This window comes from Trematomus bernacchii, unplaced genomic scaffold (genome assembly GCF_902827165.1).
Source record: "Trematomus bernacchii unplaced genomic scaffold, fTreBer1.1, whole genome shotgun sequence".
Taxonomy (NCBI): domain Eukaryota; kingdom Metazoa; phylum Chordata; class Actinopteri; order Perciformes; family Nototheniidae; genus Trematomus; species Trematomus bernacchii.
The window spans coordinates 1786458-1811033 of NW_022987616.1; the positions used below are offsets into that span (position 1 = coordinate 1786458).

The 24576-nt window shown below is 38.5% G+C and overlaps 3 protein-coding genes across 3 annotated transcripts; all 3 read left to right on the forward strand.

Annotated features, from left to right (window-relative positions):
• The first annotated feature begins 268 nt into the window (after positions 1 to 268).
• LOC117484158 (leukocyte elastase inhibitor-like) lies at positions 269 to 5995 on the forward strand. Its single transcript, XM_034132642.1, has 10 exons — positions 269 to 339; positions 878 to 1065; positions 2182 to 2331; positions 3191 to 3331; positions 3504 to 3621; positions 3792 to 3934; positions 4276 to 4353; positions 4470 to 4559; positions 4650 to 4830; positions 5051 to 5995. Exons 2-10 carry the CDS (start codon positions 883 to 885, stop codon positions 5275 to 5277), a joined length of 1311 nt encoding a protein of 436 aa, XP_033988533.1. The 5' UTR covers positions 269 to 339; positions 878 to 882; the 3' UTR covers positions 5278 to 5995.
• A 1785-nt stretch (positions 5996 to 7780) lies between these two features.
• Positions 7781 to 20457, forward strand: LOC117483919. The gene is made up of 19 exons (XM_034132263.1): positions 7781 to 8004; positions 9034 to 9147; positions 9770 to 9910; positions 10280 to 10397; positions 10509 to 10651; positions 11247 to 11324; positions 11534 to 11623; positions 11714 to 11894; positions 12061 to 12283; positions 14041 to 14111; positions 14714 to 14895; positions 16904 to 17020; positions 17980 to 18120; positions 18374 to 18491; positions 18603 to 18745; positions 18838 to 18915; positions 19092 to 19181; positions 19262 to 19442; positions 19588 to 20457. Exons 1-19 carry the CDS (start codon positions 7798 to 7800, stop codon positions 19815 to 19817), a joined length of 2646 nt encoding a protein of 881 aa, XP_033988154.1. The 5' UTR covers positions 7781 to 7797; the 3' UTR covers positions 19818 to 20457.
• A 538-nt stretch (positions 20458 to 20995) lies between these two features.
• On the forward strand, positions 20996 to 24183 carry pigm (phosphatidylinositol glycan anchor biosynthesis, class M). Its single transcript, XM_034132551.1, has 8 exons — positions 20996 to 21377; positions 21894 to 22067; positions 22177 to 22297; positions 22414 to 22654; positions 22986 to 23089; positions 23196 to 23350; positions 23633 to 23734; positions 23951 to 24183. Exons 1-8 carry the CDS (start codon positions 21207 to 21209, stop codon positions 24116 to 24118), a joined length of 1236 nt encoding a protein of 411 aa, XP_033988442.1. The 5' UTR covers positions 20996 to 21206; the 3' UTR covers positions 24119 to 24183.
• The last annotated feature ends 393 nt before the right edge of the window (positions 24184 to 24576 follow it).

Consider the following 24576-nt stretch of genomic DNA (forward strand, 5'->3'; position numbering starts at 1 on the left):
TAGGATACATAATACTGAACGTGAACCGACTTGAACCCAATAAAAACCCATTCATTATTGCATCCATCCATCCATCCATCTATCTATATTTGTTATGGTACTGTGGAGTGTCTGTGGTTATCACAAAACACACCCATGTACACACTACCTGTACCCAAAACATAGGGTGGGTGTGTCTTTTTTGCTGATGGGTGTGATCGATAGATACTTTCTCAGTTGTTGCCAGCCCGACATAACTTGGGTGTGTCATATAAAAAAATTACACAGACGGCTCAAACTAATCTTTCTTAAAGTGAATCATTCCACACAACTTGATCCCCTGAAGAAGAACCTCTGTCAGTAAGTTGATGTTCCTTTTTGCAATTTAATTTTGTTGATTTAGTTGAAAATGATTGTAAAGGATAACAGCGGTCAACCAGGTTAATGCCACTAACAGTTCCTGATTTACAGCATTCCCTTTTCACCTGGTTCCCAAAGGCAATAGGCGTAGACTATTAATGCAATATCTTGGGGATTTTCAAGTACCTAATATGATTTATATTTACCGGTGAGTGACAAGATTTTGAAATAGGATTTGGAACTATAGAGATTTGTCTGCACGTCTGGGGAAGGGAGAGCATTTTTGAGTAACGGTGCCGAGCTGTAAAATAAAACACAATTGCAAAGCAGCTAAAAATGGATAACATACACAAATTATAAAGTTGGCAACTCTTACCTCTTATCAGGCTAAAAAAGACTGATTCATATCAATTTAAACTTTTATTTAAAGCTTATTTCACATAATGGCTTAACCTTATCTAAACAGGTAAGTGCAATTATTCACAGAAAGGTATGCTACAGTGTATAATGCAATGATTTATTTTCTTCTCTGTATCAGGCACAATGGAGACATCAGCCCCATCCAAGATATCCAAAGCCAACACCACCTTCGCTCTGGACCTATTCAAAAAGCTCAGTGATGCCGACAAGACCGCAAATATCTTCTACTCCCCCTTCAGCATCTCTTCAGCCCTGGCTATGGTGATGCTGGGGACCAGGTGCAAAACATCTGCACAGATGTCAGAGGTACAGTATACACACACACTTAAACTCACATTGTGAAAATGAACAGCAACATATTTTAGTTCTCGTGCTAACACACCCATTTGGAAGTGTTTCTACAGGCACGCATTCAAATGTCGTTACAAGTGGGTTGATGATGGTGTTGGAATTTCGCAATCGTATTATTGTATGAAGAAAAATAGGCCTGGGTTTGGGTTATAAGCTTCATCATGTGCACAGGTTTTATTCTTAATAAAAGAAAATTCATTCTCCAATCAATGTTAAAAGCATTGGTATAAGGACTTGTTTTTAGACAAAGAATGATATGAGAGTTGATATGAGGTGAATTCCTACTGGGATAACTTGCAGAGTCAGGGTGTGGTAGAGAAAGTGACTGCACATGCAATAATAACTCTTTCTGTCTCCCAGCAACAGTAAGAAGGGGCAGGGATCGGTTTAATCGTGCCTTGGGTTACAGGGAGAGGAGTACTTAATTGAGTTAGATACGAATATTTTCCATTTATAAAACTCAAATACACATCTAAAAATGATAAAAACTATGAAGTATAACTTTGATGCATCGCAAACCAAAGCACATTTACACCAACTTATTATATCAGTGCTGTAACATAACTTAGATACAGGAAAAATAGATGTGTGAGTTGGAAAAGTGTTCCCCCTATCATTTTATTTTATGGCAAATGTATTTTATGGGATGGAATGCAAACTTGGCCCCCTGTATTAGACAAATTATACCTTTCTTTGTTTTTTATGGAAAAACAATTCAGCCTGATGAATATAGGGCCATGAAAAGAAACAGCTAAAGCAAGGGGCAGCTTCACAGTTATGATATGATGTAGGGTGTTGACCGTTTATGAGTTCACAATGGAATATTACTTGGAGGGATTTTGTTGTAATCCTGCCTGAGAGTCATCAGTCTGGCAGACGAAAACGTGCATGTGGATGCATGCCTTGATGACTCAACATAAGAGTTTATTTTCATAATCCAGCCACTAGAGAGTGCTTTTGCAAGCCTTGGTATTGGTAACCTGTGCAATGAACTGCCCTGTAACACTGCTCTTCTTACATTGATCCACCTGGTTAGAAAAACTTCCGTTTGCCCCCCCCCCCCCACCCCAGGTCCTGTGTTTTACTGAGACCCAGAAACCAAAGGAGTTAGGAGCAGAGACAACATCATTGCAGTCCCCAATGCAGTCGCAGATGCAGATGCGGATGCAGATACAGGAGCAGATGCAGAAGACCAGCAGACTGCCACAGTATCTGCGCAAGGTAACAAAGCCAAATGAAAATATACTATTAATTATAAGGCTCGATTAGGTTGTCTGTTGAGGTGATCGAAGATTTGTGTTCCAAAGTATTTCACACTTATTTCCCCACTGATGATTTGATATGCTTTGATGCATCTTTAAAAATGTCATTAGAAATCTATAATTTGGAAGTGTAATGTGAAGCTCAAAACTGAAAAACAAGTAGATGCAGTAGATGGAAAATGTTACGATCTCTACAGAAACAAAAGCCTTTAATCCTAAATAGTATTTGGTCCACAATGAACAAGAGACAGTGAAATAACAAAACAGTGGGTCATTGTCTGTGAAAATGCTTAAAAAGTATGCTAATGGTGTTAGGTTTTTTGGATGGACTGTCTTTGCATTTTATTCATTTCAAAAAGGTGCTGTGGGCCTAATCGGGAAAAATTCAACTTCTGACACATCCGAATCATGCAAGGTGTTGCCTGAAATCAGTCGAATTACATAAAATGTTGAGGACAATGACCCTAAAATTAACAAGGCCGTGTTCCATGCTAGGACACAGACAAAAAATACACTACCGTTATCTTAAATAAAATAAAATTGACTACAATTTGGCCTACAGTATGGATTCATGAACAATAAATAACATTTAAAGGTGCTTAAAGCTTTAATGTTCTCCTTTGGTAATGGTTACCTTAATAATCAACATACAGTAACTGTAGCATTGGTAACAAGGGCAAATTATTTTTGTGTCTGTTCTAATCATTAAACAGGTAAGCTGTTCAAAAGGCCAATGATCCGCATTATACATGGAGGTTGTCTTTTATCTATCACTGGTTCACTGTGTTTATGGAACTTCTTCTCTGGCTGATTTGCAGTGCCTGAAGCCTGAGAAAGATGAAGAGGAGATCCACGCAGACTTCTCCAAACTTCTGAGTGAGCTCATCAAGGACGACGCTCCGTATGCCCTCAGCCTCGCCAACAGGCTTTACGGGGAGCAGTCCTACCAGTTTGTTGAGGTGGGTGTATTCCTTTGTGATCCTTCACTAACGTTTTTAGTTGCAAATCCGGGATAGCCAGATGTATCATACTTGTATAAAACTCATGCAAATTATATACTATTCTTTCAAGTATTTCTTAATTCAAGTTCAAAGCATAATGAGTCTTAAAATGTGCTGTTTATCATTCCAGCGTTTCTTAGAAGAAACCAAAAAGTACTACAGCGCTGAACTGGAGTCTGTGGACTTCAAAGCCAGCGCAGAAGCAGTCAGGGTCAACATCAACAGCTGGGTCGAGGGGCAGACGCAAGGTACAGCTCACAATAACTCATACACTTGCACATTTTTTTTTTGCCTACCTTTTTGTTTTCAGATTTTATATTTAAATGCTGTAAAGGTGGATCAAAAATGTAATTTGGCTGTAAACATTGCTACTGTAGCTGCCTTAACGATGATATCTTCTTTCCTTACTGTTCACCAGGTAAAATTAAGGATGTGCTTGCTGAGGGTGTGGTGGACAACATGACCAGGTTGGTGCTGGTCAACGCCATCTACTTCAAAGGGAAATGGGACAAACAGTTCAAGAAGGATTCGACTGTTGATGCTCCGTTTAAAATGAACAAGGTAACACTGCAGAAAAACTGGGTGGTTTCTGGTCTTTTGGAAATGATTTAGCAGTTAACCTGACCATATTTCTAATCTAATTGCAACCCAGTTTGTTAGGAGTAGGGAAAGCAACATAAACCAGATGTTCTTGGTATTTTTTAAAGTTATTTATTGATGGTACTCAGATCAAATGGACTTTGATTGGAATATGATGGATATATGATTCTGAAATGAGCAATTCTGCAGATTGAATACTTTGACTTTTAGTACCCTATGGGACAATTGAAAGCTAATATTTTCGTATGATGGGACGATCACTCAAAAGGAAAAGTGCTTGTTGTGTTTGCTGCTTTCCTTAGAATGACTCCAAATCGGTGAAGATGATGCAAGAGAAAAGTACATTTCTTATCACCTCCATTACCGAGTTCAACTGCCAGGTAATATACATGATAATGGTTAAAAAAAACAATAGATTTATGTATGTTAAGCACAATTCCATACCTTTAACAATTTGGTGATTAGATTCAAAATGAAAAATTGAATGTTTTGACAGATCCTTGAGATGCCTTATAAAGGGAAAGACCTCAGCATGCTCATCTTCCTGCCCAATGAGATCGAGGACGAGACAACGGGCCTTGAAAAGGTAGAACCAGTCTATGGGTAGAACACCGACACATACAGTTAACAAATGCACAAACTGGCACACTAATAAATGATATTGTCTCCACACTAGCTGGAGAAGGAGCTGACCTATGAGACATTTGTGGAGTGGACTCGCCCAGACATGATGAGTGAAACTGAGGTGGAGGTGAGGCTGCCTCGATTCAAGATGGAGGAGTCGTGTGACTTGAAAGACATCCTGATCAGCATGGGCATGGTGGACGCTTTTGATGTCAGGATGAGTGACTTTTCAGGTGAGACGTTTTCCATAAATATATATACTGTATATATAAACAGCATCATTATTTTAAGAGCACAACATTTCTAAACAGACAAATAAAAGAGTAACACTTTTCCATGCAGAAATAAATACAAGGATGTCTTTCAAAAGCCAAAAAGGAGTTCTATAAAACACAACATTGCCTGTATTACTTATAAAGCTTGCATCATAAATCATTTCTCCTCTGCTGACAGGCATGTCCCCAGCAAATGACCTGGTAGTGTCAAAAGTCATCCACAAGGCTTTTGTTGAGGTCAACGAGGAGGGAACTGAGGCTGCTGCTGCCACTGCTGTCGTGCTAACAGAACGCGCTTTATTGGTTCCGGTTACGTTCATCGCTGACCACCCCTTCCTCTTTTTCATCCGACACAATGTCACCAAAAGCGTTCTCTTTGCTGGCCGATACTGCTCCCCTGAGTGAGCGCTGCTGTATGTCCTGCAGTACAGATTACAGTACACCATTGTCCCTATGCTGACACATCACAAGTCAATGTGACTGGGTTTCTTTTTAGGAAGTTAACACAAACTTGTTCCCCTTTCCAGCACATAATTTTTTTACAGCATCTTGACATAGATACACTGGAGTGATTCAAGTGTGCAGATCCACTCAGATGTTAGAGATGCCGCTGACTTTTTTTAACAGTTATGAAAGTGTGTTCTGGGGTTGTGATAATGTTGATGTGAAGTGCACAAAGACACTTGACATGTAACAGAGACCACATTAAATCATGTGTTGTGTATTTGAGTCATGGCCCCGTGGCTGCTCTTTGATTCCTAGCTATGTGTGCTGGTAATGTTTGATTCTCCTTCTCTGTGATCCACGTCCTATTTTCTCATTCCATTCATTATATTATTCATTCATCTGTCACAAGTGGAACGTTTAGCAATTGTTTCCCACGGTCTTAATAACAAATTTGGTCTAAAATGTCATTAGTTCTTCTGTCCATATATTGACCAAAATGTATAAGATTAATATTTTCCTGTAATTGAGTATGAAATAAAATGGTCTTACTTCTGTTTATGCAATCTGAATGTCTTACAAATCATGGCGTTCTCGTCTTTATCTAGAGAGAATATATCAATTATGTAAAGTGTTGACATTATGAGAAGGAAGAAACCGAATAAAGAGTCTTTTGTCATATTTTTGTTTTCGTCATATTGTTTTGTGAAATGAGGGCTAGGTCATTATAGCACAATCAGTGGAAATAAATCATGAGAGGATAAATCTAAGCAAAGGTAGTCTGCAGTTCATATTTCTGGGCTCAAACAAATAAAATCATTGTAGAGGTCCTTTTCCTAGTATGATCCCTCTCTATAAGAAGGCCAACGCAGGTACAGTTCCTCTGTCCTAAAAATCTTCAAATTATATGTTTTTAATTTCCTAAAGTGTTTTGTTGAGGCCTTGGCTGACTTATTGACTACCAAAAATAAGCATTCCAATAAGAGCTGATGGAAGCCTTGTATTTTGCAGAAATGTCCCAAATTGGGATCAATAAAGTACTTCTTATCTTATTTTATAAGCCACACCACAAAAGTAACCAAACATTATGTGAAAAATAAAAACATTTAAAAAAAAAGGTCTTTATAAATCTTTAGTAATGGTCTCCTTGTATTGCACATGGGGAATAAATGACAAACAGACCTTTGTCTTTGATGCCAAATAATGCCCAACTCTACCTCTCAAACACAACATAGAACAGTTTGAATGTATGAGCATCCATTCATCCATTTATGGTTCTGTTGAGTGTTTGATTAGCAAACTCTTACAATTGACACACGTCATTTACCCAAAACATCACATGGGTGGGTGTGTCCTTCAGTGATTGGTGTAATCTCGACACATCTTGGAATGTGACAACTCAAACTAGTTTTTCTTAAACTGAACCATTCCACATCACCTGTTCGCTGAAGAAGAGCCTCTGTCAGTAAGTTGATGCACCTTATTGCCATTTCATGTTGTTGATTTTGTTGATAATGCTCGTAAAGGATACCAGGAGTTAACCAGGTTTAATTTAACTAACAGTTCTTGATTTACAGTAATTCCTTTTTCACCTGGTTTCCAAAGGCAATGATGCAATATCTGTGTGATTTACAGTAACTGAGTTCCATGCCTTTTCCCTTCTGATTAAGTAAATAACTGGATTTATATTTACTGATTAGTGACAAGGTTTCGGAACATAAATAATGGAGAAATTCAGAAGAGTATATTGCAAGGTGCTAACATTTTAAAACCTACAAATACTGAAGACCTGGCAAATCAAACAAAGAGGCCTAATACATAGATTTAACAAAAGGACGATATAAGTTAGGAAGATATTAAAAGTGCAATCATTTATAAAAATAACAAATATCACCTCTACTTGTTGTTGAAAAAAAGACAACCAATCACTACCAAGACTATTAAACATTTTTTAAAGCTATTTGTGTCTCAGCATAACGGGCTAAAAGGGTAAATGCAATTTATTCACATAGAGGTTGTTACGGTTTTGTATTTATGTTTTCATTTTCCACCTTTGTTTTGAAATGTTTTCCTCCTTGTGTCTTCTCTGTTCCTTCTTCCTGTGTTTGCCTTCCTGTCGTTAGTTTCCCTGTTGTGTCTGATTGTGTTCACCTGTTGCCCTTGTGTTTCTGCCTCCCTTACCCCAGCTGTGTCTTGTCTTGTGATTACCCCTCTCTGTATTTAGTCTTGTCTTCCCCTGTGTGCCTTGTCGGTTCATTGTTGGTGTTTCCTGTCTCCCTCCATGTCAGTCACGGTCAGTTTTGTTTGTATTCGCTACCTTGTGCTATCTATGTTTTTTCATGCCTTGTTTTTGTGCTCATCGGCTTTGGAATAAAGCTCGCCTTTTGTTTATAGACCTTTTTCCTTTTTGAAGTCTGCATTTGGGTCCTACCTTTGCCCAACCCTAACAGAGGTATGCTACAGTTTATAATGCAGTGATTTATGTTCTGCTCTGTATCAGACACAATGGCGACATCACCCCCATCCAAGATATCCAAGGCCAACACCACCTTCGCTCTGGACCTTTTCAAAAAGCTCAGTGATGCCGACAAGACCGCAAATATCTTCTACTCCCCCTTCAGCATCTCTTCAGCCCTGGCTATGGTGATGCTGGGGACCGGGGGCAACACATCCTCACAGATGTCAGAGGTAGACACACACCTAAATACGCACGTACACTGAAAAATAAAACGGTCCAGTTCTCAGGGTACCACACCCATTTTAAGTGTATCAACAGGCATGTAATTTAAGGTGAGTTGCTGATGGGGCTGGAATTTCGCAATCTTTATGCCATCGTGAGGTGTGGGTTTGGATATCAAGCTCTGTCACGTGCACAGGTTTTATTCGGAAAAAAAACGATCTACTCTGATGTTTTTAACATTGATTGAAAGATGCCTTTTATTTAATTAAGAATGATATGAGAGGTGACAGAAGGTTTTGTTCTGGATTTCTTGTGGGGTATGGCATGAGAAAGTGCCTGCACATGCAATTAATTATTTGTCTCCCAGCAGCAGTTAGAAAAAGGGCAGGGATATATTTCATCCTGCCTTGGTTGACAGGTAGAGGAATAGTGTGTTAAATTAATTAGGATTATTTTCAATTTATACAACTCAAATACACATTTTAAAAAATAGTTAAAACGATAAAACATAAGTGAGAAAGCACATTTATACCAATCACAAATGTGTATGGTGTCATGTCAGTGGTGTAAAGTCATTTAGGCTAGTACATTTAATCAAATACCATACTGAAGTACAATTTTATACTTACTTTACTGTATTTACATTTTCTGCTGTTTATACTATGACCTTACTTACATTTCAGAGAGAAATACTATTTACTATTTAGTTGAAGCTTTAGTTGTCAATAACTTTTCTTACTCACTAGTTCATTTAGCTGGCAATCCTTCTGTTCCTCTTCATTGGTGATGTTTTAAATGCAATTATCTTACTCTTTCAGCAGGGTCGTAATTCTGCCTGGAGTCATCAATTATACAGAAGAAAATGTGCATGTGACTTAATGTGTATGTCCTTAGGCCAGACACCAGAGTGCTTCTACAAGCTGTGTCTTTGTTTACCTGTGCATCAAACTGTATTGTCACACTGACAAAATGTAACTTAACACCGATCCAACTTATGAGATACGAATGTGCCCCCCCCCCCCCCCCCCCCCCCCCAGGTCCTGCGTTTTACTGAGAAAGGGCAACCAGAGCAGACAGGAGCAGAGACAATGCAGTCGCAGATGCAGTCGCAGATGCATCAGTCCACCATTCTGCCGGAGTGTGTGCGCAAGGTGGGAACAAAGCCAAATTAAAGGCGTTAATAACGATAAGGGTAAATTAGACTGAACTTTATTCTATTGGTGTTACGTTTCCGTTTGGTCTGTTGATTCCATTTTTCAGATTCTTTCAAAAGGTGCTGTAGGTATAATAAGGAAAAGTTAAACTTCCGAAATCTCCCAGATTCTGGAGGTTTTGTCCAATGTCATTCTAATTACATTAAATGTTTATAACAATGACTCAAAAATCATTGGCTTTAAGGACAGCATTCCATGCTAAAGAAAGCCATACAGTAGCATTATGCCAAATAAAAAAAAGACCCTGAAACACACCTGTAGATTTTGGCCTAGAGCACGGATTCATGTTCAATGAATCGCTTTAAAAAAGGTGCTTAAAGCTTTAATGTTCTCCTATGGTAATGGCTGCCTCAGTATTCCACAGTATGTACAGTAATTGTAGCATTGATAATCAGGGCTAACAATGATTTTGGTGTTTATTCTCATTATTTAACAGCCAAGCTGATCACAAGGCCGATGATCCATACAAGATTATGATACATAATACAAGGTTTTCTTTTATCTGTCTCTGTGTCAGTGTTGTTTTTGTAACATGCTAATCCTATCTGGCTGTTTGCAGTTCCTGCCACCTCAGAATGATGAAGAGGATGTCCACGCAAGCTTCTCCAAACTAATGAGTAAGCTCATCAAGGACGACGCTCCGTATGCCCTCAGCCTTGCCAACAGGCTTTACGGAGAGCAGTCCTACCAGTTTGTTGAGGTGTGTTTGTGCTTTTTGCTCTGCATTAATTTGTTATTGGTCAGAAAGAAAACCTGTTAATGTGCAACCTAATTTCCATCAACCTGGATCCTTGCCCTATAATTAGAGTCACCAGTGTTATTACATGTTTCGATTAACACTGTTGAGAAATGTGGCATGCAGTAAAAGTACTCCCTACAACTATTTCATGATCAGTTCCACTTATCTTGGTTTTATCTCCAAATACAGAATTAACAAAACCATGGTATATTCAATTAGAAATCATGCAAATGATATAGTATCTCTTAAAGTGTTTCTTCTTTGTGCAATGGTTACATGCAAGTTAACAGTTGCGATGCGAGCATTTAAATATGCTGTTTATCATTCCAGCATTTCTTAGCAGAAACCAAAAAGCACTACGGCGCTGATCTGGAGTCTGTGGACTTCAAAGCCAGCGCAGAAGCAGCCAGGGTCAACATCAACAAATGGGTGGAGGATCAGACTCAAGGTAGAGCTCATAGTAGCCTACATTTGAGCGCGTCAGTAGATAAGAAATGATAGCTTTTGGTGATAACAGTGGTCGTCTGTCTTAATGTATTTTTATTCTTTTGTTCACCAGATAAAATTAAGAATCTGCTTGCCAAGGGTGTGGTGGGTAGCCTGACCACGTTGGTGCTGGTCAACGCCATCTACTTCAAAGGGAAATGGGAGACACAGTTCAAGAAGTATTCTACTGTTGATGCTCCGTTTAAAATGAACAAGGTAACACGTTACAAAGCTATGGATACAGCTTCAAAGTGATGTTTCGAATTAAAGCTTGTTGCAACCCAGCTCGCTAAGGGTAAGGGAAGCAACATAAATCAGATATTCTTGATCAACTCTGAAGTTATTTATTCGTTGTACTCCGATCAAATTAATACAAACAGGAGCTATAATTATTTAATAGGGAACAAACAGAAAACAACAAAAGGGAGAGTAATGGCTTTAATTTGCCTTTTTCACAAATATATAATTTTCCAATAATAAAATATAAATTATTCTGAAATCAGCTATTCTACAAGAATATTTGTACTTATAGTGCCCTAATTTGATGCTAATACTTTTGTACAACTTTTACTTGTACTTGTTTATTTCTCCACTGCTGTATTCCTACTGATACCTGTTCACAAGATCGGAGTACTTTTTCCATCACTCTTGAGCCCAAACATTCCCAGGGTGTTTGTCTGAGGGGAACAATTTAGCATGAAATGTTTCAGATAGAATTTTTTTTTAAGAAATTAGCCGTTCTGCTATATCTTCCATGAATTAAACATGATAACTCAGGAAAATAACTTGTTGTGTTTGCTGCTTTCTTTAGAATGACACTAAATCGGTGAAGATGATGGAACAGACCAGTAAATTTGGTCTCTCCTCAATTCGCGAGGCCAACTGCCAGGTAATGTCCATTTCTTTGTTGAACATTATTGGTTTTGTAATGCCTTTTTGCCTGCAATGCAATATGATATTAGTCATTTCCAAACAGATTTCAATCAAATATAGATTTACCATATTCCAAATGTATGTATAGTAGAGTAGACTTTCCATACTTTTAACAGTTTGTTGATCAGATTACCTTGAAATGAAAATTGGAATGTGTCTGCACAGATCCTGGAGATGCCTTATAAAGGGAAAGACCTCAGCATGCTGATCTTCCTGCCCAATGAGATCAAGGACGAGACAACGGGCCTTGAGAAGGTAGAACCAGTCTATGGGTAGAACACAGACACATACCGTAAACAAATGCACAAACTGGCACACTAATAAATGATATTGTCTCCACACTAGCTGGAGAAGGAGCTGACCTATGAGAAATTTGTGGAGTGGACTCGCTCAGACATGATGGGTAAAACTAAGGTGAACGTGAGGCTGCCTCGATTCAAGATGGAGGAGTCGTATAGCTTGAAAGACATCCTGATCAGCATGGGCATGATGGACGCTTTTGATGTCACGATGAGTGACTATTCTGGTAAGAAATATAACATAACTGCATCATTATAGCAAGAGTTGAACTGAACAAACGCCAAAAGGTTGCATTTGAAATGCAAACAAGCCTGAAGACATACATTGGTTCTTCAAAACACCTGTATTACTTATCAAGCTTGCATCATAAATAATTGTTCCTCTGCTGACAGGCATGTCCAAGGCAAACGACCTGGTCCTGTCAGCAGTCGTCCACAAGGCTTTTGTGGATGTCAACGAGGAGGGAACTGAGGCTGCTGCTGCCACTGCTGGAGTCATTTCAGTAACCTCAGTGCAATTTCCGCCTGAGTTCCACGCAGACCACCCCTTCCTCTTCTTCATCCGACACAACCCCTCCATGAGCATCCTCTTTGCCGGCCGATACAGCTCCCCTGAGTGAGCGCTGCATGTCCTGCAGATCAAGATAAATGGCCCCCCCCGGGTACAACCAAGTAACGTCAGTTACATCTTACTCATTATTATTTTCTGTTTGCCATCCTGCCCACATTCTCTTTCTCTGAGATCCACGTCCTACGCACTGCACCCTCACATTCCATTCATTGTCTGATCCATTTATCTGTCTCTTAAAAAAAAAAAGGTGTTTCAATGATTTCACAAAATCTGAAATGTGATTCTCTTCATTTATAAACCAATATGAATAATTTTGTACTGTAATCTAGTATGAAATAAAGTTTCCTTTGTCTCTATGCAATCTGAATGTCTTTCAAATTATGACATTTTCAAAATGTGTCAATTGTGTTGTATGAATTATTCTCATTTTTTGTTTAATCTTATGAATCCTTGTTTTACAATACTGCAAAGTGAGGGCTCGGTCACTATAGCTCAATCGGTGAAACAAATAAAGACAGAAAATAACAGAATAAGCAAACCTGCAGTTTATAATGCATTTAAAATGGGTTCAAACTAATACAAATGTTTATAAAAAGGTGTGTAATTGCATACTGTTTTTTTGTTGTAGGCCTTGGCTGACTTAATTACTGTACCGATTTTTGAAGTAGCCTTAAAACATTTTGAGATCTCTTTGTTTGCAGTCAATTATGGCAATTTTTGTAAGACATTGGTAATCTTAATCCCACTCTATCAATGCTGTCATGATCAAGAAATCCTGACATGAGCGCCATCTGGTGGAACACTGTTATTATTCACCTTTCATCACTCAAATTAAATGTATGCAGGCCCTAGAGCTAACAGAATGTATTGGAAATTGAATACACACTCCAAATATAGTTGAATGAAACACAATTACATTATGTGTGTATTTTCTCTCAAACTGGTTGAATCTTATCAGTAGTAATGTTAAATACTACCTCAGTCCAAATTATTGAACCTATGTTGCTGAAGGTTGTTTCTTTCCCCAGTGATATTTGTTTATTTTTACTTTTTCGTTTTGGTTAATTTCGACAGTGACAAAAATAATAATAATTAGTCATAACCGTTTGCCAGTGGTGTAAAGTAACTAAGTACATTTAGTCAAGTACTGTATTTAATTACAATTTCGAGGTACTTTACTTGAGTATTTCAATTTGTTGCTACGTTGTACTTTTTACCCCACTACATTTCAGAGGTAAATCGTGTACTTTTAATCCACTACATTCATATCATATCTTTAGTTGCGTTACAGATGTGGATTAATGATGTGAAATATAATCAACTCTTAAATCAGACTTTAGTTACACCTGGAGTAAATCCAGAAGCTACCCTGCACACAGTCATTCAAACTAGCTGCACCTTTACCAGCTTTGATAACACTTTAATACATTAATAATTATTATCAAAACATATAATACATATGATTCTGAATGGGCCAATCTGCATAATGAGTACTTTTTGGGACTTATACCATGTCTAATATTTAGATGCCAATACTTTTGTACTTTTACTTGAGTAACATTTTCATTGCAGGACTTTTACTTGTAAAAAAAGTATTCATAAACTCTGGTACTTCTACTTTTAATTAAAAGATTTGAGTACTTTCCCACCTCTGCCGTTTTATTTGAGCTAAGAAAAAAAGCGAATGAAAGCTCGTTTTGTCCTTTCGGCCTCCGTACAATGACATATGAGAATGCGGAAGCTCATCTGACAGGAAGGATTTCGGGGCGTGTCAGCTAACCTGTAAATAATAAAAACTGAAGCTTCAAACACAAGACTTCCTGTGACGGAAAGACTCCTGAACACTCGAAGTCTATCAGAAAAGTGTCTAACAGTAAGTTGGAAATTAATTTCGTTTAGTTTGTGACGGGGCGAATTTATTTATTTGGTTTGTGTACAGCAGTAAGTTGATCCAGGCTACAAACACATTGATTCTTAACAGTGTTACCAGACAGGTTAAACAGGACAGGTGTTACTGATTGCAGGTGAAAGAAATATGGCGTTATGAATAGATCAAAGTACTGTGTAATCTAATTATAATGTTACAGAAAGTGTCTTAATGTAGCATTATAAATAGTTTTTGTTGCCATGTTAGAGCAATTGTAATCATTATGTCGAAGTAGTGTAAATGTTGTGATTATGTAATATGTTTTAAATATATTTTTCTATCCATTTGTGAATGTGCATACATAGGATGAGGTTATTTTACAAGAAAAGCTATCAATGATAATTCCCAATCCTCCACTTTCCCAATTGTTAAAATGAGCCCAGATCACGGTAAATCAACCAATTGTTTTAAAAGATATATTGAATTAATCCTGCTTAGTCTCTCAAATCCTTTCTGAACTAAAGACTGCATCTAACCGGTTTTCATTTAATTGTCTTTAGGTCTATCAGGTATATTAACACACTTTCCTTTGTTCTTTCTTCCATCAGACACCATGGCATCACCAACCCCTCTATCCAAGGCCAACACCACCTTCGCTCTGGCTTTGCTCAAACAGCTAGGCGATAACGACAATGCCGCGAATGTCTTCTACTCCCCCTTCAGCATCTCCTCAGCCCTGGCTATGGTGATGCTGGGGACCAGGGGCAACACATCCACACAGATGTCAGAGGTACAGTACACGTATAGACACAGCCAAAAAAAAATAGTTTCTGAAAAGTAAGAGGTCGGTGCACCTCGCTTGGTGTCATTTTGTAAAGTTGTAAAGCAACATCTGCTGTAATTGCATCCGATTAAACCACCACAAACTGTGTCTTTTAACTGACCTTACAGTTAGCCCAGCATTGTTTGAAACTAAAAAAGATGGAGGGGGGGTGGGGAAATTGACAGGAATGAAGGGCAGGGTGTCGGCCGTCAGTCTCTATGATTCACAAGTTTTTTCTTACAGTGTCAGCAGGAATGACAAAAAAAACGATTCTGTTCAGACTCTGACTAGGTTTTATGAGGGGTGGCTCTTTGTTGTGTTGCCATAGGTACGTGAAAGGTAACATGGAAGTGTACATTAAGGGCAATAAAGATATAGGTTAAGTTATCTGTACACCTTATCGTTAGGTTATGTTTACTGAGTAATCCTCAAAGGGAGTTGCTCAATAAATGCCGGCTGAAAGAATATTTGCGTTCCTTTTTATATGGAAAAAAAAAAAAGTGTATTCCCAAAAAATCTAAAATGACTTTCGCTCTGCCATTTTCAATGTAGATACATCCAATAAAGAAGGAATTCCTACTAGGTTATTAAAAAGTATGAGACCCAAAAGCATTGTCAAAGCTTAGTGCAACGGTTTTCAGAAATATACTTTGTTTAATGGAAAAATGTATACTGATGTATACCTTTACACCGTGAAAGAAAGAAAGCCTTCACACAGTGGCATTCTGTAGCAGCAGAAGCTCAACGTTTCGAAGGAATTATGTCAAACAAGAACCTTTTGTGAGATTTTTCTAAAGAATTGCCAAAGCCACACCTAGAGGACTCTGGGTTGGTGGAATCATGGGTATGTGGGAAAGGCAGGGCTTCAAAATAAAGCCGACAGTACATGTTTCTTCTGGTAAGAGCAAGGTGAAAGCCACATGGATACGGTTATTTATTATTATGATTTATCATTGTCTGGGACATTGATGTGATTGATGGCTTATCAAATAAGGTTCCTGTGTTATGAGTCCAGGTGATACACCTGTGTGTGCATGCATGACTGCTCAATGACAGAGAGTGGCTCTGTGTTTCTGCATGAATCAAGAAGAACAGAGGTGAGAGTAACATGTGGTTGCTGCAAGACTTTCTTCCTGGCAGCCAGTTACAAAAGAAACTAGTTGTGTAAACCATATCAATGTGTGTGTGCCAGCAATGACACAACCCAATTTGTCATTTATCTTCATGACAACCGTTATTACTCAAACCAACTCAAAAGTAAAAAAGATATAAAATGAAAACCAGTATAATATACTGGTCGGTCAATTAAGACTGTTACAGTTATTTAAATAACGTTTTCTTAATATATTTCTGGAAGTGCAGTATCACTTGTGCTTTACAACTATCTTGTTAAATGTATGTAATCCAGTGGTTCCCAAACCAGTGATTTTGTCGGGCACATCCCCACAGCCGTCCATGGGGCGATTCTCCTTCCACAAACAGGGTGTAATGAGTTCACCCTGACAATATTGTTGGGTGTGGTTACCCTTTACGACCTCTACTCATCAATACATGGAGATAGAAGACAAAAAGATGCCAATGCAATTACATTTACCTATTTTCAAGTCAAAATCATTCGGGAAATGTATGTAGGAAAGGAATGTAAATACATAGGTCAATAGTTTGAAGATGGTGTTTGGACTGTGTAAAACCTGTATATTCTGATGTATTATATAACTACAATCATCTCTCGATTTCTTTATGCTTGAGAGGGGTTTATCTCAGTTGCAACAACAAAAAATCCTCACTTCTGTTTTAGCAATTTATTTACTTGGTATCATCTTTCATCCAGCTTCCCGTTGGAAGGGTAATGAACTTTCCTAGCTTTGTTGAATACTACTCAGCCCACACATCACTGCTCGGCAGATATAAAAGCGTTGTTTTCCAGACCAAAGGACACAGTGTCTAACTCAACAGTGAACACTACCACCCATAGGTGCTCTGCTTTACTGAGGCAGATAAGTCGCGGCATTGTGGAGGAGAGCAAATGCAAATGGGAATGGAGCAGCAGCAGAAAGTCAACGCCATGCTGCCACCATATCTGCGGAAGATGGTAACAAAGCCAAGAGTAAAGGAATGAAGAACTAACATTTTAAGGGCATTTTACTTACGGTCTGGTGTCATATGGTGCAGGGGAAGAGCGGGTGGTTCAAGATGCTATTTTTTACACTTCTTTGCTGCAATGTGCTGCCGTATCCAACTGAATTTAGAAAAACAAGAACAATACAAAACAGATGCTTTAGTTGTCTTTTGTTAACTGAAGGTTGATGTTCCAACAGCTCAAAACTCCAAAGTGTTACATAATACTCAGGAATGTAGTCATGTTTCTTATCTCCTACAACCAGCTGCTAAAAACCAACACTAGACACAAATTCTTTAGAAGAGTACAAACAAATAAAACGATTACATTTTGTATACATGCCTTATTCTAGTGTATTACTCAGAGAACACTCCTGTATGTGGGAAACACCAAATGTCAAAATTAATTATACGGAATTTGTATGGACACCAACACATACCATCCTGATTTCAGTCGACTAAAGGGTTTGGAAAGTTTTCTCTGCATGTAACAATGTAAATAACAACATGGTGGAGGGATCTCTTTATGTGAATGTGTCTGGAAAGGCTCGTCAAAGCTTGGGCTGGGGTTTCAAGGCTTTTTAAAGTCAGTGTTTAAGGTGTGTTTCTTTTTTCCCCATGTCAATTTTTGCCTTGTTATATTTTTAACCTTTGTAAATGATTAAGTTGTTCTCAGATATATATATATACACAATATATACAATAAAGGGTCTGTCAGGTGAGTGACTGCATACTCTAGTAATCAACAATCATTTAACACAATGTATGAAAATGAGTAGAACAAAGCAACAAAAATCTGCAATTTGCCTGTTAAACTTGCTTTATTTTCTCTCTTATCTCATAGGCAAGATAACTAGTCTTATACCGTTTATAATAGACCTATCCATCACATGCTTAATGCATCTCTGTAACACTTGTCTACTTTCTCCACAGTGCCTGAAAACCAAGGGCTTGCAGGATGAGGTCCATACGAGCTTCGCTGAACTGCTGTCAGAGCTGAACAGGGAAAACGCTCCGTTTGCCCTCAGTGTCGCCAACAGGCTGTACGGGGAGCAGTCCTACAAGTTTGTTGAGGTGAGTGCGTTTCAGCATGTGTGTGTGTGCCCATCTTTATGAATAGGTATGGTTCTGTTTACAAATGATTAGGCTGGAGAAAATGAGAGGCCCACATAGGAATCTGTGAGCTTTGTAAGAAAGAATGATGAGGGAGTAGCCAGTATATGAGCAAGTAAAACAGTGATTGTGATATGTTCCATTTGCTTAAGTTAAGAAAAGAGATTTTTGTTTCGGTGATCAGAATTAGTAAATTTGATGGTGTTGATTCTAGGATTTCTTAGGGAAAACCAAGAAGCACTACAATGCAGAGCTGGAGTCTACGGACTTTGTGAACAGCTCAGAAGTGGCGAGAGGCAACATCAACAACTGGGTGGAGCAGATGACACAAGGTGCATCACACACACTGAAACATGTCACCTGGGCTTGCCATTTTTCAAAGCTGCACACATTCTTTAAGTAGTCTAACATTGCTTCACAAATGTGTTGATTTTGTTTACAAGGTAAAATTAAGGATCTGTTGGCCAAGGGAGTGGTGGACAGCATGACCAGGATGGTGCTGGTCAATGCCATCTACTTCAAAGGCAACTGGGACAAACAGTTTGAGGAGAGCAAAACTGTGGATTCTCAGTTTAGACTCAACAAGGTAACACTGCTTTAAGCAAATAGTCAATTGAATATGAGTTTTTAAAATGTAATTGTATTTAATTATAATTTGTATTTGTAATGTATATTCAGAATGGCACCAAACCAGTGAAGATGATGAACATGAAATCAAAGTTCCCTTTCACCTACATCTCTGAAGCCAGCTGCCAGGTGATTCACAATTTAGTAAAAAGAGAATTGATTGGGTTTTGGTAACAATCTATTTGATTATAACTGTGTCTAACTAGCAGACAATGGTTGTATGTATTCCTTGTAATCTACCGAAAAAAACAATGGTTGTCAGACCAGTGCATCTACTATAATGTTTGAAACCTTTTGTTTGACAGATCCTTGCGATGCCTTACAAAGGAAAGGAGCTCAGCATGCTCATCTTTTTGCCCAAGGATATAGAGGACAGTACAACAGGTCTGGAGAAGGTAGGACATGCACTTGTACACATTAAGGAACCCAAATAATACAGACAAAAACTAATTATTGATTTTGTGTCCACCTACAGCTGGAGAAACAGCTGACCTATGAAAACTTTACCGAGTGGACTCGTCCAGAGATGATGGATAATGTTGAGGTCATGGTGGGGCTGCCTCGTTTTAAGATGGAGGAGTTGTATGATCTGAAAAATGTCCTGGTCAGCATGGGCATGGCAGATGCCTTCGACATGGCAATGAGTGACTTCTCAGGTAAGACATGGTCCCTGGATAATATTAGAATAACACTTCTGATTTAAAAAACCTGATCTTGCTCCTCTCACACTCACATTATTTCCATCATATGAGACCAGACATATTTGTTTAAAATATTTTGTCTCATTCTGGTCTGTGACAGGCATGTCCCCTGGAAACGACCTGGTTCTGTCAAAAGTTGTCCACAAGGCTTTTGTGGAGGTCAACGAGGAGGGAACTGAGGCTGCTGCTGCCACTGCTGCGATCATGATGCTGCGATGTGCCCCGATGCGGCCAGAGCGCTTCGTTGCAGACCACCCCTTCCTCTTCTTCATCCGACATAACCCCTCCATGAGTGTCCTCTTTGCTGGCAGATACTGCTCCCCTGAGTGAGCTCTACATAGTTAAGAGCAGTGGTTCTCAACTAAAGGGGGTGTAACCTCATAATGTAGAACGATGAGTGGTGTTGGATTTTTTTAAACTGTTGCTTCTGGTCTCCATCATTCCTTATATGAGTGAATAAAATATTCTGTGTTAATCCTGATTATTAGGTTTGTACACAGTTTGTGTTTTGCACCTAATATCTTCAGCCTTAAGACCTTGATTACCTTATGTCTGTAATGGAAGTATGGCCCTTTTTGCTGCAGCCTTACACCTTACCCTATTTAATCTATACCAATCACGTCTAAAGTCTATATCATCTAAAACACCCTTTGCAAGAATTGCCTTTATCACAATTTCCATGTTGTTCATTTTTTAACTGCCAGACCTGAACTATACTTTTTAACACGTAATTCTGCAAGATTCTTGGCACTTTATCTACAGAAAATACACTTTCAGCATTTTATATGTTCAGTTAACCAAAGAAAGAATGGGATTACAGCATATTTTCAGATAGATACGTATGCAAATTCTAAATATATTCTATAAAAAGCAAAAGCTTACATGAGGGTTTAAACTGGTGTCGAATCCATGTCCTTTTTATGTATACTTGTGTTTTACAAATGAAATAAAAAAGTGTGCCGTTTCCAAATCTTGGTTGTCATTGATATTGTTCTCAGATTTGAAACAGTCATGTGGGATGAAAACCTGTAGTTTGACCTGTCCTTGTAGAAGTACTAATACTACACTACACTGTTAATGTGTAACCCAAACTGACTGTAGTATAATGCTTTCTGTATGAGGCAGTACTACTTTTGGAATCCCATTTCTACAGGCTGTCTTTGTCATAAAAAGTACAACAGTAACAGGTTTTCTTAAAAGAAGATAACATTTTCAAGTAGATCAAATTAGTGTCATGTCTGACCGGTTTAAAAAATATATTTTGCATGTAGAAACAGGAGGAAAGGCTTGCTATGTTGGACACACCGTTTTTAATTTTTCATAGCAGGTAGTCATAGAATTATGCAGCAAAATAAAAGCAATGGGACATGTTTAGTGTGTTAAATACACCATACAGGGGGAAAAGGATGTCGTTGTCAATAAACGCATCTCACTCCTGAACGTTAGGAGGCGTTAATTCGTCGCTACGTTGGTAAAAGTCCGAGAAGAAGAACATGTTAGGAAAGGCACTTCCGGTTAACTTCCTGGATGTAATTTTTGAAGTCTGCTTATTTAAAACAAATCGCTGGACGGCAGTGTTATCCATTATTATTTTTTAAAGTCAAGATGAAATGATAGAGACGGGCAATTCGGCTAACGTTTTCCCGCTTAAAGACGACAGAGTAGCTGCTTTAGCTCCAGGTGCTGCCTGCTGATCTGGTTTGCTCTGCTTTGCTGGTGATGGAGCGGCTAATAACAAAGCTAACAGAAAAACATGTCCTTTTCACGGCTTCCTTCGTTATACGACTGGCCCTGGTCGCTTATGGAGACTACCAGGATAAGACTATGGTGGTGAAGTACACTGACATTGACTACCATGTGTTCACAGATGCTGCAAGATTCATTACTGAGGTAAGAGCATTGTCATAACTCCTGTGACAGTAGCCAGATAAAGCTGTTATAAGTCTATTAATAAAATACTGCGTCCAAAATTAAGAAGTAAAGCTAATTTATCAAGTATTATGTCCCTTTTTAGATACTTCTATTGACATAATACAAATATTGTGCTATGCTACTTCTACTATACTACCTTTCAATCTTCAAACATATATAATAACATTCAAAAAATGTTTAGAGTGAAATATGACTTTTTTCCTTACACTCAATAACAACTATAGCCCTGCAGATGAGGATTTTACATATAACATAAATTACGAGTTGTTGTACAATATGAGCCATTATTACATTAAACTCCAGCTACAACAAAACAATTAAAAGTCATAGAAGTTTTTCCTACTGCATTGCTAATTGTCAATCCATCTATTATAATAATCCAATAATATGAAAGTACAACACTGACTGGGGTCATTCTGCAAGATAATTATTTTTGATACTTTAATTCTTGTTTCTAATACTTATTTTGCACAGGGGCAGTCCCCTTACAACAGATCAACATACCGCTACACCCCTCTCCTCGCCTGGCTGCTCACCCCTAACATCTACCTCAGCATGGTGTTTGGAAAGATCCTGTTCATCGTATGTGATGTGCTCTCTGGACTGCTCATCTACAAAATCCTTCTTCTCAAAGGTCTTGGCACTGAGGTATGTTTTCAGCATTTTGTACTTTTGTTATGTTATAGTATTCATTTTGCCCTGTAATGCAACACTTTTTGGAAATTGTAAGTTGTGTTTTTGGGGGATTTTCTTTTAGGCTGCGCTGCGTGTTTGTTCTCTGTGGCTCCTCAACCCACTGCCCATTGGAGTATCCAGCCGAGGGAATGCAGAGTCAATCTTAGCTGCACTGGTGCTGGGGACATTACTCTGTATGGAAGGTAAGGGTGTGGAAGCCTTGCAGCTTCAAAAATACCTTAGCTCTGATGATATAGATACTGCTTGATTGTAATATACACAGCTCTTGTGCCAATATTCTTTACCTGTGCTCTTCTAGCCCGGCATCTGATGTGGGGAGCCATACTCTATGGTCTGTCAGTCCATATGAAGATCTACCCGGTGACATATGCTCTTCCAATTGCTCTGTCCCTGCGCACAACAGAGACCAGATCAGAGGACAAAAAGGGGATGAAGAGCTTAATGCGGTTTATTAGAAGCTTCCTCAACCGGGAGCTATTTCTCTTTGCAAGTGTAGCAGCAGGAGTTTTCTGTATGCTGACGGCACTCTTCTATTACATGTGAGATATGCAAACAAATTACACACAGTAAAAAAAAGGTGCTTATTGTGACTGTGGTTTTTAAATCTGCATACTGAGTGGTAAATATTAAGATTTTTCTGTAATTTATCCCAGCTAGTTTTGTACAATATTATTTTGAAGATGATTGGCTTCTATTTGACAACAGTAATATCTTGTTAGTCATGCTATTTTATATATATTAAACCTCCCCCTAAAGTCTTAAGAAGGTAATAGAAACAGCGAACCAAAAGTCTGATTGAAGTATTTCTAAATACGAAATAATCCACATCATCCCTTATCTTCTATTAATAATCCTCCCCTTTCTTGTCAGGTATGGATGGGAGTTCCTTCATGAGACCTACTTGTACCATCTGACCAGAAGGGACATCCGACACAACTTTTCTCCATATTTCTACATGCTCTACCTCACCGCAGGTATTTGTAGCCATTAATAAATTAGTTATAACTCTAAAAGTATGTTTATTAGCCATTCTCCTCAGCCTTATGTCTGGTCAAATGATTTTCTCCTCTGTTGGTGCAGACAGCGGGTGGAGCCAGTGGCTGGGCCTGGCAGCGTTCCTGCCTCAGCTCATCCTGCTGCTGGTCGCATCATGGGCCTTTCACTCCGACCTGTCTTTCTGCTGTTTCCTGCACACCGCCATCTTTGTCTCTTTCAACAAAGTCTGCACTTCACAGGTACATCATAAAACAGGGTCTAAAAGATCAGACAATGCATTGTGTTGCGGTCATTATCAGATTAAGTTGTCCTCAAGAGACTATTCGTCCCACCCTTTGTTTTTACACATTCCACTGTCAATTAAGTTAGAAAAGCGTGTATATTTGTAGTTAATTGCTGCACCACTTTGACAGCCATGGGGCTAACCACAGTGCCTGCGAGTGAAGTGTACAATAATATGCATTTATAAATAAGATTTCTTTAAAGCCTTTAACAATGTTCTGTGTTTTCCCTTTTCATAGTACTTCCTGTGGTACCTTTGTCTACTCCCTCTGGTCATCCCTCACCTGAGTCTGTCACTAAAACAGGGAGTGGGACTGCTGATCCTCTGGTTTGCTGGACAGGTAATTCACCTGATTGCAATTTGTGTTGTATTAAATAGGACTTCAGATATGAACCTTAACATATATCAAATCAAACTAGCTTTAAAATGGTAATCAAAAACAGGGTCTTCAACTTCACAGATTCTTTTATTCTTTATAACTTTATTTTCAATATTTTGATTGAATCAACAAGAATTGACTGTTCTAAAGAAATGTATGTTTTCTCCCCACTGTCAGGGTCTGTGGTTGGGCCCGGCCTACTTCCTGGAGTTTGAAGGCTACAACACCTTCCTGTGGATCTGGCTTGCTGGATTGCTCTTCTTGATCATCAACTCCTTCATCTTGATTCAGATAGTTTCCCATTACAAGCCAACACAAACCCCACAGAGACTGAAAGTTGAATGAAATTAAAATACGAAAGACGATGTTCCACGTTGTTAACAAATAAAGTGTATTTTTTTTTATGGTCAGTCTCCCCGTGACTGAATTATTTTCTGTTATCTAAATCATTTCCCCACAGAACACAGAACATATTCATAAAGTGCAATTTTCGTGGTGTCTAAATCTACTGTTTAATATCCTCATTCTGAAACCCTTTGATTAAATGCATGCCACAACATCTCAATGAGTCACATAAGGCAGAAAACAGCTGCTGCACTGCCTTTCTAGTTTCAAACTTTAAAGTCAGTTCCGCCTGCGGCCACATTTTAACAATCAGCTTAACTTTTAAGCCTTGTTGTAATTCAAAAAAGGTTCAATGGCTACTGTGTTACTAAAACCTTTTTAAGATAATGATTTGGGTCCTCTTAAAATCTAATTACCCAAACAAAGGAAGAACACTATAGAGGGAACCTTAATGTCAA